The 18,957-nt window shown below is 37.8% G+C and overlaps 1 protein-coding gene across 7 annotated transcripts in view; it reads right to left on the bottom strand.

Annotated features, from left to right (window-relative positions):
* The window catches only part of DIAPH2 (diaphanous related formin 2), a 358,462-nt gene that overhangs the window by 165,016 nt on the left and 174,489 nt on the right, over window positions 1–18,957 (bottom strand). For all 7 annotated transcript variants that reach the window (XM_081847906.1, XM_081847907.1, XM_081847908.1 and 4 more), the window contains one exon: window positions 15,466–15,590. In XM_081847906.1, the coding sequence (XP_081704032.1) occupies window positions 15,466–15,590 (125 nt within the window). The remainder of the gene's footprint in view (window positions 1–15,465; window positions 15,591–18,957) is intronic.

Below are 18,957 nucleotides of genomic sequence, written 5' to 3'. Positions count from 1 at the left end.
AATGGGAATAGCTTTGTTTTAATTTAATTGCAGAAAATGCTTTATCTGCACTTTAGGACAGAATGTAAAATGCAATAAAGTCATTAATTACGAAAACTAGAATAATCTTAAGGAAGAAGCTAGTCTTACTTTTAGAGGTTTTTTATTTAAAGCTGCACTATATAAAAATGTAAAACATTATCCCACTTAAAAGAGGGATAATAAAATGAAAACACTTAATCATTATTTAATTTTATACCTTTTAACTTACAAAAATATTACAGGTGTATCTGCAAAGTGGTCATAGCTGTATTTGAATTGGCAAAAGGCCTTAATTCTACTCATCATCTCAGCTTCTTAGGTAATGAAAAAGCAATCAGCTGGAAATTTATGAGACTTCACGAAATCCGAAAGGCTCTGTGTTGCCTTATTTGTTGTAACATGCTTGACAGCTTATTTTAAAGAGAAAAAAACCTATAACCTACCTTTCATTGTACATGTAAATGTTGTTGATTATACAACATTGTATGCTGGTTTCAAGACTTAACAGCCAAGAAGAGAAGTATCAAGTTCACAAATATTACCCGTTGCTGAGCCCCAACACAAGCTGACAAAGATCTATCAAACAACCTTCTTCAAATAATGTCCTTTTCCTCCAGATACTTGTAGAAAAGAATCAGCACAAGTACCTTCTTAGCTTCCTGGATCAAACCAACTAACCCTGGTATTTGTGTCCTATTTGAATAACTAGAAAGAACAGACTCAGATAATTATGGAGTAACCATGCTGGGAGTATCACAGGGCGAGATGAATCAATTAACAACCATTTTTAAGTAATGTAAAATCTGCCCTGATTAACTGAGTAAAGATTTTTTAAAATAACAATAATTAATATACGTACTTATTAAAAAATTTAAGAGTATGTATATTAGCAAAACATCTTGATTTATTTTGTTTAGGCAGAATATTATGCCAGAGGTAACCTGGGTTGCACCAAAAGCCTTTATTGGTTGTTGTTGTTTTTTAAATGATAGAGAAAATCTCTGAACAATGGAAAAAGCTCACCTAAAAACTTTTCAATGATAAAATAACTCATAACTATACAACAATGATCACTGCATCTCTCTCGTTTTTTTTTAAGAAAACAAAAACACCCCAGATTCATGGCCAGAAACTATAACTGAAGTTCTTCCTAACCAAGGATCCTTAATTATTCCAGTCATAGTGATAGATTTCTTTACTAAACCAAGATGCCAATAGATGATCCTCCATAACTGAAAGGGTTTGAGTAGCAAGAACCCTTTCAATAAATGAATCCTGATGGCAGATTTAAAGAATGGTTTGACACCCTATATAAGGACCCAACAGATATTTTTTTGTTAACAATTATTTGTCAAAGGCATTAAGATTACAGAGCAACACATGTCCAGGGAGCCCATTATCTCTGTTGTTGTTCGCATCTTTTTTAGAACCAACAGCAAGGTTGAGAAGAACCAACCAAAGGATCCATGGATTTAACTTAGGGTTGAAAGAATTCAAGATTTCACTGTATGCAGATGATGTAGCATAATTTTTTAAAAAATCAGAAACATCAATACAAAATACATGGACTTTAATAAACACCTTTCAAGCAGGATCCAGTTACAATATCAATAATACTTAATCAGTGAGTTTCAGAATAAACCCGACAACTCAAGTGATAAATATCTTCCACAAAGACTTTGGATTTCAATTAAAAATAGAGCAATAAAATACTTAGGGGTTTTGTTGCACCCACATTCACAAATAACCACTGATTACAACTACAATAATAAAAGCACACAAATAGATGATCTTAAAAGGTGGCAGACACTACAACTTTCTTGGGTGGGTACAATATCGGCTATCTCTATGAATATTCTACCCAATCTGCTATTCTTACTATCCGAAACTTAATTCTCTACAGAAGAAGATACTAAAATTTATATGGTCAAATAAACCAAACAGGATAGCAAATAAAGACATATCAGAAAATAACCTATAGAGGCATTGGAATACCATACTTAATAGGATATTATCAGGCAGCATCTTAACAATTCTCGATTCAGCTAGTAGGTACTTTACAATACACAATTAAGGAAACACTTTAGGCCTCTACAAAAGCAATTTATAAACTCTGGTTTCATGCTTACCAAATTTTCTCCAATGATTTCAGTTTTAAGAAATGGTTTCACAGGCAACCAATTTTAATCATTTTTAGGTTTTTGTTCAGGATCGAATTACTTCATATAAACAGGCAGCAATAGCAAAATGAAATTCTTGCTGTGAATTTCTATGCTCAGGGCTTGGTTTGTTTGGGGGGATTTAGCTATCCGCCCCTCACTCACTGCCACACCACATAAGGAATAGTTAAGTGCTATATATTTTAATTCACAAAACTATTTGTTGAGCCTTTAAAGCTCAACTCTTTAAAGATACTCTTCCTTGGAGCCCTTTCACTTCACGTATCACCCTCCACCCTCCAAATATTCCTCCTGGAATACTGTGCCCAGTTCTGGGTATCACAATTTAAGAAGGATATTGACAAGCTGTAATGTGTGCTGAGGATGGTAACCACAAGGGTCTGGAAACCAAGCCTTATGAAGATCAAGGGAGCTGGGTATGTTTAGCCTGGTAAAGAGCAGATATTATAGTCAGTGGGGTTTTTTCCAGCAGGAACTCACCAGAACACTGTTCCGGCACCATTGCAAGAGAACAAGGGAGGTGTTCATGGTGAGTTCTGGCAACTCTTTTTCTAGAAAAATAGCACTGATTATAACCATCTTCAAATATCTAAAGGACTGTGGCACGAAAGATGGAGCAAGCTTGTTTTCTCCCGCTCAGAAGGGTAGGACCCATACTAAAGAATTCAAGTTACAAGAAAGGAGATTCCAACTAAACATCAGAAAGAACTTTCTGACATTAAGAGCTGTTCAACAGTGTAACGGTCTCCCTCAGGAGGTTGTGGACTCTCTTTCACTGGAGGTCTATATAAAGATTGGATGGCCATCTGCCATGGATGCTTTAACTGAGATTCCTGCATTGCACGGGGTTGGACTAGATGACCCTCAAGTTCCCTCCCAGCTCTGCAAGTCTATGAAACAGCTCTGTACTGAAGCAAAAGAAATGCACAATGTTGGTCTGAAGTGCATATATATGATATATCAGCATATTATTTGAAACAATAAAAAGGAACTTGTAAATGAAAGTACAGGGTATGATAATCTTTCTTTAGACATGTTAAAGCACACATAATGTATTTTATAGTAGACACATTTAAGCCGTTTTAATACTTTGAAAATCAAGATATGTCTCTTAGGACAGCAAATAATTTAATCTGACGAATGTAAGATTTCCATGCAACCTTTTGCATCTTAGAAATCCAACTTAATTTACGCATTAGTTCAAGTTACCAATACTTTCTAGAAGAACAAAGGATAAAATATAGAGTAAGAATACAATCATTCCTGGTTATTTTAGAAATCCACATCCTGAATGACTTTCAAAGATGTTTCAGCTGCCATTTCACACGTGTAAATTTGTATGGTATTTGTCACCATCTCACATTTAAGTATTCCTTCATTACATTTATGTGAACAGCGTGTTTGCTCTGGGGATTGAAAGGGCAAATTTTAGATATTTAGATATTTTATTATTCCCTGTCCATTTTTCAGCTCTCCCTAGGCTTCCTATTATTGCTCTATCCACCCTACTGTTTGCATTATCTGCAAATTTAATTAAAGTTCTCTCTAGCTTTTTCTGCAGATCTCATATAAAGGACTTAAATAAAGTTGGTTCCAACATGGATCCCAGAAGTACCCCCACTAAACATGTCAGGGTAATAATATATTGCTATTCATTACCTTTCTTTTAGGTTCCCCCAATTTCACTTTATAATAAAAACAAATTAAAGACTCCACTTATTTTGACCATCCACATTAACAAGTGCTACATGATAATATTACTGCTTTTATTCATAGTTAGCTAGGAAGTCATAGTGGCTGTAGATTGAGACCACAAATCTAAATGCAACCCACCAGCCATTTGATTGATAATGCACCTCTATTTGCAGTTAAAATAGGGTTTAGTCTATGGCTGGAGAATTGCTGCTGCAGTACATGGCAAAAATGTGCAATGATATATGTTATATTAGAATCCACTCAGACCAGAATACATCAGGTATTCAAACCTGTTGTTGATTATATTTATTCAAAAAAATTATGCAGTTATTTAATAAAGAATGGGAAACAGTGTTTCTACATACTCAACCCCCTTTCCTCCAGGTATCTAGAGTACCAGTCCTTTTCCCTTGCTTCCCTTTCAAGCATTCTCTTCTAGCGGTCTTCCTCATTCCGACTCTCCCCAACATTCAATCTCTCTCTTTCTCTCTCTCTCTCTCTCTCTCTCTCTCTCTCTCTCTCATATGTTGTTCTTATGCTTCTATAACTCACTTTGTTACAAAGAGGATGCCTGGGTTCATGTAAAACAAGTTTAACAATAGATATAAAGATCAAATCATAGAGAAGTAGAGTATGTGTGTTTTGCTCTCTTAACCCTGGTTCCTGTATTATATTCCAAACTAGAATTTTTAAGAAGAGCCATAACTCAGTGGTAAAGCATCTGTTTTGCATGAATAAAGTCTCAGGTTCAATCCCTACATCTTCAGGTAATACAAGGGAAGAGTCTCTATAGAAACCCTGGAAAGCTGCTACCAATTATTGTGAGCAATACTCAACCTAGCTAGACCAATAGACTCAGCATAATGAACAGATTATAAACTAATTGATAGAACTACATATGTAATTAACAGTCATGCACATCTCATCATTTCAAAGCTGCATATCTGTTTGTAATCTTTGCAAATAATGCAACTATATCTACTCTCTTCTCCACTGTATCTTCCAAACTAAGATGCGTGAAAGGAAGATCAAATAAGAAATTCATTCCAACTTACTCATACTTCTGCTGTTATGGAGACTATGTGTGTGCTTTTACAGAACAGAGTGCAATAGCTGCTACTGTGCTTGAGGTGCTTTGAGGTAACTTATGCCAAATAGATTAAGTTTATGTGGGAAGACAACACCTGAGGAATGAGATGTGGAACAAGGATAGGCTGGATCAAGTGCACGTTTAGCTGAGACGAGACAAATGGCAATTTAGGAAAAAACACAATATCCTCCAATCTAGTGGGGCTTTATTCAAAGCAGTCTGTGGTACAGCATAGTGAGGAGGGTACAGATAGAAGTTGGTATTTATTAGGAAAACTTCTACTACAGGCAAGTATAAAGCAGCTCACTGGACCACATACTATGGTGGTCACAATCCAACCAAAACCCTGTTGGCATCCATCTGTCTCAAGAGACAATGGAGTGCACCTCTGGGGGTGAAGTTAAACCACTGGAGAATCAAAGCTGTCTCCTGTGTGGTTTTTGCTGCATTAGCAGCACCTAAGTGATTTCTCTGGGGCACAAGCCTGGTAAGTGTGTATGGAAGTCCTAGGCTGCTCAGACAACATGCCCCCTCCTCGACCTCACTGTTATGGTCCAAAGAAAGGCAGAGTGATTTGCTTGGCACCAGGAGTTGCTAGAAGGAGAAATAGAAGGCACCATCCAACTCTCCTTAGCCTTTTCTTCAGTTTATAGAATCATTTGTGTTAGAATATAAAAGAAGTTGCTGCCCATCTTTTAGTTGATCAAAACGGTTTCAAGAAATGTAATCAACTATACATTACTGGAGAGTATTTTTGTGTGGTACGTGCACATATTATGTGTACACAAATACAGTGGTACCTTGGAAGTCAAACAGAATCCGTTCTGGAAGTCCGTTTGACTTCTAAAATGTTCGGAAGCCATGTAAGCCCAATCGGATGTTCGGGTTCCAAAGAACGTTTGCAAACCGGAACACTCACTTCCGAATTTGCAGCATTCGGGAGCCAAAATGTTTGACACGCAAGGTGTTCGGGACTTTATTCATTCAAAAAAATGCACCCACAATTACAATACAACTAGAAATAGTTTTGTAAAACTAAAGACTTTCTAGTCATTTAATAAAATGTAGGACAAGTAAGTAGAGAATTCCTATGACTCACTGAAAGTGTACTTGATAAAAAGGCACAGCTCAGATGTGGGTGGATATGATATTCCCTCCTGCATGATATCCTTAATCATAGCTGGCAAATCTTGTGTCTCTTAATTTAACTACACAATTATAATGTTTCCAGTTTCACCAGGGGACGAAGGCAAATAAACAAGGGGCAATAAGCTCTGGAAGAATCTAATGTCAGCTAAGATCTCTACACAATGTTGTTAAATCCTACCTAAATGTATGTTTAATTTCACTGTCATGGAACTGTTAAGAATGCAAATATACTTAGTTTTGCTATTAGACTTCTACTCAGATTTTATCAGAAACATGTTTCTTTCTCTATTAATTACAGTGAGTTCCAAAAATGGTAACCAGTAATATTTTTGTTAAAGGTAGTGCCCCTCCTCTTGCTCCTACTTCCCCATACATATATTGGCTATTAACTGTAAAAAAAATTATATTACTATACTTGACCACCTTTCTTATCTCAGCAACTGTTTGCTCACATGCAAATATTCACAGCAGGATGCTATGAATGAAGAGTCATTTTAATTGTGCCTATGGTACACTGTGCATGTACAGTGCCTGCTTCCAATCAAATGTGGGACCCCTCCTACGGCTATAAGTATAAATTACTTTGGAAAGTCATATTGCTCTTAGAGCCAGTTTGCTACACATCACAAAAGATTCCTAAGCAAGAAATGAAACAACACCCCCATTCAGACAATTATGTGCATCACAGTCACAATATTTTGTACATCAACATCCCTCTGCAAGTCTCCCCACCCCAAGAAACCCAAATCCTTTGCAGGGGTCAGCAGACTTACTTAACACTGTGGGCTGTTTTCCTATGGGGAAGAGGAAAACTGCCTCAAACTGAGAAAATATCCTTATATTAGTTGAGTGCCACAAATCATCCTGTATGATACAACCCAAAGGATTCTGTTGGTCCCTCACCTTCTGGAAAGACTTTTGGGTGGCAGAAGAGCGCAGGGAATTTCAGGGGAAATGGGAAGGAGATTACTGAAAAAGCTGCCTTCTGTTCACACAGGCATTGAATACAAAATTCCTCAAGCTTACCTAAAAATAGCACTACTTTAAATGCTTCCCATGTTGCTGTCTTTCCCCTAGCATTGTCCCTAACAGTGTCCCCCACTAAGAAACCACATTAAAATAACCATAGGAGAGTAAAATGTAACTTTTTGTTTACAGTGTCTACCTTCTCAGCTTCACAATTATACCAGGAAAAAAATACATAAAATTATACAGCCATGTAATACACTGAGCCAAATGCTGCCATATTAGTATTTGTCATAACATATTTTTATATATTTCCTAATATATTCCTGTTCATCCAGCCATAAGTAAGTGTGCTAATGATTTACCCTACAAGGAGAAAAGGTATTTTGCTGGTCTTATTCTCATCATCATTACGTGAAAGAAAGAAAAGAAATAAGCTTGGTTCAGATGGAATTCTGCACATGCCCTGAGGCTAAATATATAATTTGGCTTTGCTCTGAGCAAAGAGAATATAATTGTGAAGGACAAGGAAAGCCATTATTGTGTAAGTCTGTGAGAATCCCAGTAAATGCCTGCCATAATCAGGAGGTTGCATCTGGCCTCAGTTAATTCCAGAATCTAGTAGCACATCTAACTCAAACACCACTCAAATCAAGTCAAACAACACTCTCAAATCAGTCAGTAATCTCCCACTGGGAATAAATAGCCTACCACACCCTAATTAAATAAAGCATACTTCTATATTCTCTGAGAAATGAGAATGGCATAATTACCTCTCCTTGTGCACAGAAGCATGTCCTAAACAGTATATTGTTTTTTGCTTTGTTTTTATATAGAGGCAAATATCCAACTAGGTTGTTTAGGGGCCAAAACATTTAATCGGGCTGCTAGTGCCACACACCCTTAATTTAAAAATATATAATTTTTTAATATAACACATATATATATATATATATATATATATATATATATATATATATATATATAAAATTTTAATGTAAATTGTACTTATTTTAAGTGTGTTATTTTTGTAAGCTGCCCTGGGACTTTGATGTAAGGAAGAATATGTTGGCAGGTAATAAATATATAACACAGCCCCCTCCCCACCCCAGTCCAAGAACAGAAATGAGAGGGAATCCACTCTCCCCTATAAAAAAACAGAATGGCAAGATTCCATGCTATATTTCAAGGGTTACATATACTCCTTTGAATCAGGGTGCATCACAAGAGATTGAGCAACACATTTTAACAAGCAAGAATAGCTATAAGAAATGTTTGTGGAGACTTATGCAATGAATCTGTGGTATTTTTCTTCCTGAAGGATTCTTCTTCTTTTTTATTCATCAGCTATAGTGGAGAGAAAAACACAAATCTACCTACCAAGGGGCATGCTGGAGAGTTTCCTAATCCTAACTGACTGGTAGAGAAAGTTTTACTCCAGGAAGAGGACTCAGTGTATCAGATCAGCAGGGCATCATTAACACACTGACAAGGAATACTGACAGAATGTTAATGACATTAACACCCCATCAGCTATCAACACCTGGGATTTCCTCAAAGCTCATTATGGAGAAATAATTCACTTAAAGTATGTTGAGATGCTATTCCTGCACAGCACATTTCCCTTTGCAGTCAAGTCTAAATGAAATGAGGATTACATTGCTGCCTTATAACCAACATTAAAATCTGAACATATTCTACACTACAGCCTTCCCAGAAGTGAGTGAAAGGGATAAAAAAGCCAAGATAGTCTTCTCTGCTAAAATGTCATAGTAAATAAGGAGAGGGCTTGATGGTTTTTCTATAGATGTATTTCTTAACACTTAAAAGGGTTTGGGATGAATACTTCAATGTCTGCTACAAGGAAATACATCAATCGTATATGATGTATAATGAGTTGGACCCAAATATTCCTGCCCCCATTTCATTGGAGGAAGATTCCTTCAACTGGAGGAAATAAATCTTCACTTTAAAGTATATCAATCAATAAAGTCTACCTCAGAGAATTATTTAAGAATGTATCTGATTACTCAAGTTCTTGTACTTGGATCCAGACAACTGTTTTAGACACCCTCAAATACCTAAGCATATCTAGTTTTCTGCTAACGGTTTCATGATACATTAGATTAGGAGTTGTTTTTTGTTTGAAATTTGATGCTGGGTCCAAGTTATTGTAAATATGACAATCACTTTTAAGAATCTTGATTAATTGACAATAGAATGGCTTATTAACACTACTTCCCATTATGATGCTCTATCACCCTGATATCTGGGCACCTAAATATCACCCTCTATATCCTGTTCAGGGCTACAGGCTTCTTGGAACAGGAGCCTTACAGTGTTGTTTGGGGTTTGAAGATGACATCATTTCAGTTTTATTTCCCAACTTCACTCACTACATGTCTTGGGACTTGTTTTGGGACTACAACTCCCATCAACCCTAGCTAACAGGACCAGTGGCCAGGGAAGATGGGATCTGTAGTCCCAAAACATCTGGAGTGCCAAGTTTGACTATGCCTGGGTTTATCTAACTATGTTTGATGTCAAAAGCCCCACTGAGATGTCTTGGTGGGACTGGTCAGAGGAGGAGGAATATGATGACAGTATGGAACGATCATGGGGAGGGGCCCACCAATCTTGTAGGACCAATCTTGTAAGGTCATCTCTGGGGAGGGTCTGAGTACCTTGTTGGGGGGAAAACCTGCTTCACTGGGCATCTCAAGCTTCAAGGAAGAGCTGCTCAAATTGGCCCCAGTTTCACCTCCTACCAGTGAAGCATTCCTCCTCAACCCCACAGATGTACCACAGACTACATTCAACAGTGAACAGACAGTGTCAACCCCACCTCTGTCTCCAAGGATGTGACGCCAGTTGTTCTGGTGTTAACAGACCCAGTCTACTCACTTGCTTGCTCAGTCCCATGGTTCGGGAATCAGACCCATTGAAATGAATGTGCCCACCCAGCTCTTCAAAAGGAGATCTCAAGGGGCATGTCCAGTGTTTGGGGAAAGTCTTAGCCTACATCTAGCCATGAACTCTACAGCTAATTTACACACTTTGTAACTTGATATATGTTTGGGTATTCTGGAATAATACTTTTGGAAATAATTGTACTGAGAGTCTGAGTACTATGCCCACAAATGGGAGAAGTGCAGCTTTTCTACTTGCTTTCCCACTGTGGAGATAAGAGTATAGCATGAAGCGAAATATCTGTTGCCCTTTTCAATTATCTGAAATATCCTCTCCCCTTAGAAATATAGCAATAGTTACAAATCTATGTTGGATTTCAATTGTTTGGTTTTCCCATCGGATATTAATGTTCTTATCCAAAAGTATATTATCTCACAAACTAAAGGACTGAGGGGGACAGTTAATTTAGTGCAATAAAAACTAAATGGTACAGTTTTATTTAACAGTGCTGGCTTCCTGTTGAAATGTGTAGCATTCATGTCTCAAGTTTTATTATTGGTAATTACAAAATTATGCAATTATCACAAAAAGATCTCTGACTCTCATAGTGCAACTGGTAAGTTACAACGCAGCCTTTCTTTAAGTAATAGAATATTGCAGAGAAATGAGCTACAAGTCATATATAATGACTTTACTGGTAGATCACAATTTGTACAGAAATATAAAAGCAACACATGGTTCCAACTAGTGAATTAATTTAATCATTATATTATTTATGTATTTAAAGATCAGTTATTAGGCTCTGTGAAATCCTAATATTAAGTTCTTTGAAAATATTTTGCTTTTTTCTTTAAGAGAAGCACAGAATAAAAAAGCCCTCACAATTTAATGTAATTCCTATCCCATGTGGACAAACAGTTACACTTTGGTGACAATAATGAAGAATAACCAGCCATCTGTAACTTGCTGATATAGAATGCAGAGGACTTTCATTTTAAAATGCCTTAATTACCTGCAGAAAGAGAGAAACAATATAAGAAGTCAAAGCCAAGTTCACAAGGCTCTGAAATTGCTTTTCTTTTTCTAAATTATCAAAGCTAGGCTTCTCAGTGTTGAATGTTTCCAGGATGATTTTAGCAGAAGCCTTATTAAAGGAAGAGTTTGTTCAAGCAGAAAAGCAGGAAGAAATTGCCAAAATCCTGGTGGCAAACCTAATTGAGCTTCCATTCACAGAACAGAAGCATACCTGCACAGTCCATCCCAAGAACAGTTTTATGCAGTTAAAGAGGAAAATTGTGAGGTGGTCCACATGTCAACAAAGAATCACTGAAGTGAAACATGACATCCTAGTAACCATTTTCTTTTGCCTTCCGATCCCTAATCTAAAACAAGAATCAAGTAACACAGCGGTAGTTACTGGCTACATTTCTGCATAACCCCTGTTAACAACAGATTCTAACAGATTCTAATAAAACCTTTTCACAGAGGTGCCTGAGGCCAAACTGTCAGAGAGGTCAGGGCCAGGGCTGGACTACCTATGAAGCATCCACCTTGAGTGACGGAACCCTGCAGGGAAGCGCTGCTGCCAGGGTCACACAGTTGTGGTGACTTCAAGCAAGATCTTATGAAACTCTTGTGAGATCTTACCAGAAGCTGCCGCCACTGTACAACACCAGTAAGCAAAGCTTTGCCGGGAGTAGGTGGGGGCGCACCTAACACTTTCACCTCAGGCAGTAAAACAATATAGGCTGTCCCTGGTTTAGGCTGTCCTACTGCATTTTGCAGGTGAGGGCTCATACATATGATTAAATGCTCCTACATAAACAAAAGAACAAGAACAAAAAAATATTAAGAAAGCTCATTTTCTATGTGTGTGGATATTTTATTTTATCAGGAGAACCCCTACCGGCAGCATGAAGTGGTGGTGTCATCCAGACAAAGGTATAATTCCTCAGTGAGAATTAAACCTAAGAACACTTCTTTTCCCAATACCTCCAGGAAGAACCAAAGGTGGCCATGCAGGCTTCACATAGCTAACTTCCTCAAATGAATGCCAGTATCACTGCATTTCAACAAATCCTGTTTAAGAATATACAGCACCTCAAATGTTACTGTTTCTGGATCATGCATTGCCACAAGACAGCTCCCTGGTTTCAAAAGATATGTGAATTACAAAAATCAGTAGGGATGACTATTCATTCCATTCCATCAAGCAACAGCAAATGAGAAGCGGGGCAGATCCATTTTCTAAAACTGTTTCCATTCAAGCTGGTCCTTAAAGGTAAAGGGACCCCTGACCATTAGGTCCAGTCGTGACCGACTCTGGGGTTGCGGCGCTTATCTTGCTTTATTGGCCGAGGGAGTTCTGAGACTCTCTGAGGGAGATTATTCTAGATCTCAATGAACCAGACCAGGAACTCCTACTGTCACAAGCATCTTCCATACTCATCATTCCTAACCTATGCAGAAGGGAAAAGGTGCTGAAAGCCTCAATCTCAATAGGAAGTGATCTGACCATGACAAGGGAATGATGTCAACAATATCCCCCACCTTCAGATCACCCTCTTCCTGCCCAGTTGAGAAAGGATCGTATAGTGTGTGACCTGCCACCTGCACATGGCCTGCGACCTGTTGGGAAAGCCCCATGATTATAATGGCATCCATGAACTCTTGAGCCACCCTAGAGCCAGTCACCTCACCATGGATGTTGAAATCCCCCAGAAGTAGTAGTCTGAGAGTCCCCAACACTGCCTCTCAGACCAGCTCTGTCAGCTTAAGCAGGGAGACTGCTGGACAGTGAGGCAGGCAGTAAACCAGCAGAATCTGTAATTTGTCCCAATTGCCCAACGCTAGGAACACACACTCTAGATACCCCACGAAGTGGACAGAGAGCCTGGAGAGAGAGATGGAATGTCTATACACTACTCCCCCTCCCTGACTCTCAGGTCAGCCCTGAAGCTTCACTGAGTACCCAGGTGGGCACAGTTGGGCAAGACCAACTCCACCTTGCTCAGTCATCCAGGTCTCAGTGATACAGACCAGATTGGCCCCGTCATCCACAATCAGGTCATGAATGAGGAACTGACCTTGTATTCAACAGCAGCAGCCACATACCAGAGGGCTGGCTGATATAACAACAGCATTTCCCCAGTTTGGAGGAGGGGCTGGCACATGGCACATGGCACAATCACTATCTGCCTGTGCTATGTGTCTCTCACCTGGCCTGTCCCACCATACCTCCCCCTACTCTGAACGACCATGATGCCCCCCCCCCCTCTTCCCCACTCCCTTCTTCCCAGGCATATCCCGCAAAAAACCCTCAATGTAACAGTCTCTTCCTCCGGCCCCAACACATAAGACCTCCATTGAAAAAGCCCTCCCTGAATCCCACCATACTGGGCAATTATTGGCCAGTTTCCAATATCCCATTTTTGGGCCAGGTCCTGGAGTGTTTGGTAGCATCCCAGCTCTAGGAGTTTTTGGAGGATGTAGATTATCTATATCCATTTCAATCTCGTTTCAAGACTGGTTATGAGACAGAGACAGCTTTGGCTGCCTTGTTGGCTGGTTTGCACCAGGAAGTGGAAAGCAGGAGCGTGTCCCTGTTGGTTCTGCTGGACTTCTTGGAGGCTTTTAATACCAACCATCATGGTATCTTTCTGTGCTGCCTTAGTGGGATGGGACTTGGAGGCACTATTTTACAGTGGCTCTATTCCTTCCTAGAGCAGTGAATCCAGAAGGTGGTGCTGGTGTAGTCCTCTTCAATAACTTGGTCATCGGCCTGCTGGGTCCCTCAGGGTTCTGTTATTTTCCCCATACTATTTTAACATTTACATAAACTTGCTGGAACAGTTTGTCCAGAAGGCTGGTGTGCTGTTTATATTGTGATTGTATGTTTTTAATTCTATTAGTGTTTGTTTTTTAATTATGGTTTTATCTATGTTATATGCCATTCTTTATCGGTAAGCAACCTTCAGTCCCTGTCAGGGAAAAATAGATAGATGATAGATAGATAGATAGATAGATAGATGATAGATAGATAGATAGATAGATAGATAGATAGATAGATAGATAATGGTGATGATGATGCCACCAACTCCCTCCCCTAACTCCTGTGGAATGTACAGAAGGCTGGTGAGAACAGCAGGGATTTCACTCAAAAATGATGAATATTTCAGTGTATTTTGCCTCCTTTGTGTTTTAAAGATACACTCAAGGGGCAACCACCACATGTCTGGCCTAGACTCCCCAAAATTCAACAATAATAACTGCAGCGCATGCAGATATATAAAGTTGTTTGCATTAAAAATCTTTTTCAAGTATTTCTTCAGTCTATGAAGAATCCATAAGGCAACAAAACAAGAGCCTGTTATTAATGGTAGTAAGCAGCAAACTAAACTATACATTAAAATGTGACATCACACAAATATTGTTTCTATCCTGTCAAATTTGTTTCAGTGTTATGGTATAATTAATGCTTATAGGCAACAATAAAACTAAGACAACTTTTTTTAAAAAAAATGCAATGACCTATACTTGGCATCTACCTTTCAGGCTAGAGGTGTGAAGAAGTGCAATGAAGTAAAACTATTTTATTAGCTGTGTTTCCAAGTTTTCAATTGCCATTGGACATAGGTTAAATTATAATAGTATAAAAGTAGCATCACTTAAATAGTAAGAATTTCTTACCTTATTTCTTTTGTTTCAAAACTAGGAAGGTGGAGCAGAAGTCCCAATCAGGTGACTCTACCTTGGACCGCAACAAAGTAATCAAAGCAAGTTGTCACTTTCAGTGCTGTCAGACAGACTGCTGCTACACAGCTGTACTTCTTCCCAAGTGCATTATTGAAATATTGCATATCTGACCAGTAAGAGGAACATAAAATAAACCAAAAGCAAAACAGATGGAAGACTGTGGACTCAGCTATACAGCTGCAAATAAAACATTTTAAGTGTGTTGTTGTAAAATGCACTATACAAATGTGTCACTAGATGGCGATGGTGAGCTATGGTGAATTCAATATATTTTTCAAAACTTTTTTTAAAAAAAACATTTCAGTGTTTTTTTATATGTGTGTAGATTCCATCTGTGTCAAATGAACCACATTAAAAACCTGCTTTCTGCAATACCAATCCACAGAACATTATTATGAGAAACCTACAACACATGCAATTCGAGCACACCCAGAATCTTCCCTTATCAGAGAAGGTAAGATTGATATAGGCTCTGCTCACAAGCCTCATATTTACACACTACCTAATGCACAATAGTTTGGTGTGATGTCTTAACTTACTACTAGTCATCCCCCAACGACACAAAATGGGAGGAAATGCATTTTGTGTAGTTTTTTCATGCAAAGCTTTTTATGCAAAAGATTCATAAAAATTAAGAATATAATGTAATTTGCATATTTCACTAGCTAACAAATACTGGTATTAATACGGAAAGGATATTATCATCTTCTCAACAAATTTATCATGCGGATCTTCTGTTTTAGGGAACTTCTTAATATCATTTTCCAAACGCTGTATCTGATGTTCCATGGAATCAAGGTTGCTTTTAAGACTCTGAGCTGAAACTGAGGGAAAATATGATAACTCAGAAACCAATTCTGGGTGTAGGAAAGAAAAGCAGTGTCAGAAATAAAATCCTTGAAAGCTGTGAGGATAATTCCATTAAAACGTGCTCCCATTTTTCTGAATTACTGCTCATAAAAGTTCTACTCTTCATGAAATAAGTGAGAATATATAATATAATATACCAAATCATCATGTTTAATGTGAGAATGTCACCATTTTATTCTGCCATTAGTTCAAATTAATCCATTTCTATTCAAATTTATTGATAGAAATGCTAATATTTCATTCCTTTAAATCTAATTTGTAGATTAAACAGCAACTAAGGTTCAAAAGAGATTCTATCTTAGTAATGCATATAGTTGGTTATATAAATGATTTAGAGAGAACTGCAGAAGAGCTCAAATATTTTTCTTCTTGCTCTGTAATATACTGTATAGGCCTGTACCTATATGAGCTTCTTTCCTGCACACATTTTTTAAAACATTGAGATAATACAAACTACTGATGCTCAAAGTTTTATTAAATCATATTTGAGTATCTTTCCCTCTCCCCTTTATCTGTAAGTGATTATAGGTGACCTTGTTAGTTCCTTATATACTGGGGGTTAGGTTAGAGAAATGGCCTCTTCGCTACTAACTGGAATTGGCTTTAAGTGCAGGTAAGCTTTGTTCACCATAATTGGTTTCAGTTAGTGGTACAGAGACCATATTCTAAACAAAGAACCAATAAATCTTTAAAGTTAGTCACATGTATAACACTAGTAGATCATGGACTGTTCCTGCATTATTTTAAGAAACTGGGAGTGAGGTAGGTTGGCAATGAGGCTGGTCTACAGTCATGAATGAATACACTCTAGAATCTGGAATAGATTCTATGATCTACTCTGGACATAGAGAGAGAGCAATGCAGAAAGTGCTTGCTAATGTCACTGATACTTTGCTTCACTGGTAGAATACCTTGACAAAGTTAACACACAAGGAGGCAAACGGAGATGTCATCAGTGAAGCAAAACCTATTTCCTAAATTCCTGAAAGTGATGAGGAGGCAGAGACAAACACACAAGGCCTTTCAGCTTTCATTTCATAACAGAAGTATTACTCTAGCCCGCACAGTTTCATAGAAAATATTTAAAATGTTATTGTGCCATGTAACCTACACAGTATTTCTCAAAACACAATGACTGTACAAGAATGTAAATATTACATTTGTGAGATATACTTATGATACCTAAACTGTCAATATGAATATGAAAGGGGCTTGAATTACAAAACAAACAAACTAACAAGGGACAAATAGAATCTAAGAACACAAAAGTTATGATGAAAGACTACATGACTTTAAAAGTTTCTGTTCCAGTAGTGCCTAAGCTAGTAGCAGGGTAGGTGATCAGTGATTATGAAATTCATTTACAAAAGTATTTGGTACTGTTATCATAATCATCATCACACCATCATTACTAATTTATATTGTATTATCAGTGGAGCCTCAGAGAGCATAAGTGTACAATTTTCTGATCCAGGAAGCTTCTGATCAAAAATTCAGCACAGGGTGGGAAGGGGCAGAGTAAGGAAAGGGTAGTGGAAGGGGCTGAGCTGGGAAGCAATATAAGATTGTTTCAGTCATACAATATAACATTGTTTTGATTACATCTTCTAAGAGTGTGTGTCTATGTGTGCTCACAAAGTCATGCTTGTGTACAAATGAAAACAACAACAAATAACCACTTCATGGGTGGAATTCTAGCATACTGGCAGGAATTAAGCGGGCTACTAGAGCAGACAAGAACACATTTGCTTGTAAACAAATGTGTTATCTGAATTGCTGTCTTGTTAGTGACCTTAAAAACCCATGCTGCATTTAGGGAAACTGAATGCTGTTTCCCTCCTCCCCACTTTCACCCCAATAATGACTTATTTCAAATTTGACAGATTATTGTCAAAATGAACAACTTTCATATCTTAGAGGACATAATCTTGCAAGTTGTGTATTAACAAAGGCAAAAGGACAAAGACTGAATAATTGTATTTTGGTGAAGAAGAAACAGTGCTATTGACAAAGCTTTCCACAATCACAATTGTAATCAGTAAGAGCTTCTGTTATTAAATTGCCCATTTTGCATGACCAATATGGCTGAAACATGTTCAAGGAGCATCTGTTATTTATTTCAAAAGCAAGTATAAAGCATCCAGAACTTTCATCTACCACACGAAGTGATCCCACAAAAATAATATAATCAGCAGTGTCCAAAAAGAGTCCACTTGTAAATTTTATGCAAGTCTTGATTAATCATGTTGTCAAGTGCACTAGAGTAGGACTGAGGAATACTTCTGTGTCATGTGAGTGAAACATATATAGATCAAAAATAAATTAAGCCTGACTTCAAATATCAAAACGAGCAAATAAAAGCCATGGGAAAGAGATATGGGGGTCACAGCAGAAGCTCCCTAAAAATGTAAGTTAATAGTTCTACTGCAGTGAGAAAGCCAACCTCAGTACCATAAATTATTTAGAAAAGGTGTTGAAAATATAAATGGTTTTATCAATAGTAACTACATGTCTTAGTATGCAGTATTATGCAGTTCCAGGCAAAACAAGTAAGATGAAGAAAAACATTATTTGTTTCATTTATACTTAATGCTCTACATGGTGCTTCCTTTAAAAAGTGCTCAGAAACTTCAACTGGTTCAAAGAGCTGCAGCTGGATTGTGGAGCGGGGCTGGTTATAGGGAGCATTTGACTCCCTTGTTACAACAGCTGGTTATGAGCTATAAAGCCCTATATGGCATAGGTCCAAGGTAGTTGAAGAGCTTCTTATTTCAACAGGTTTTTGGGAACTGGTTGCTTTTAATGAAATGGCTGGTGCTGTTTTTACTCTAATTATAACTATGTTTTAATAGCTCTTTTATATTTATATATTGTTTATATATAAATCTTTAATTGGTTTTCTTAATAATGGGTTTCCCCCTGTTTTTAGCTGTCCCTATTTTATCTGTCTCCTGAGAAATCTCTACGTGGAACAAGAAGCTACAGTTAGAACTGGATATGGAACAACTGATTGGTTCAAAATTGGGAAAGGAGTACGACAAGGGTGTATATTGTCTCCCTGCTCATTTAACTTATATGCAGAATTCATCATGCAAAAGGCTGGGCTGGATGAATCCCTAGCCGGAATTAAGATTGCCAGAAGAAATATCAACAACCTCAGATATGCAGATGACACAACCTTGATGGCAGAAAGTGAGGAGGAATTAAAGAACTTTTTATTGAGGGTGAAAGAGGAGAGCGCAAAATATGGTCTGAAGCTCAACATCAAAAAAACGAAGATCATGGCCACTGGTCCCATCACCTCCTGGCAAATAGAAGGGG

Source organism: Podarcis erhardii, assembly GCF_964252035.2.
Source record: "Podarcis erhardii genome assembly, chromosome: Z".
NCBI classification, from domain to species: domain Eukaryota; kingdom Metazoa; phylum Chordata; class Lepidosauria; order Squamata; family Lacertidae; genus Podarcis; species Podarcis erhardii.
The sequence above is the reverse complement of the archived record's forward strand: the minus strand, read 5'-3'. Positions and strand labels throughout refer to the sequence as shown.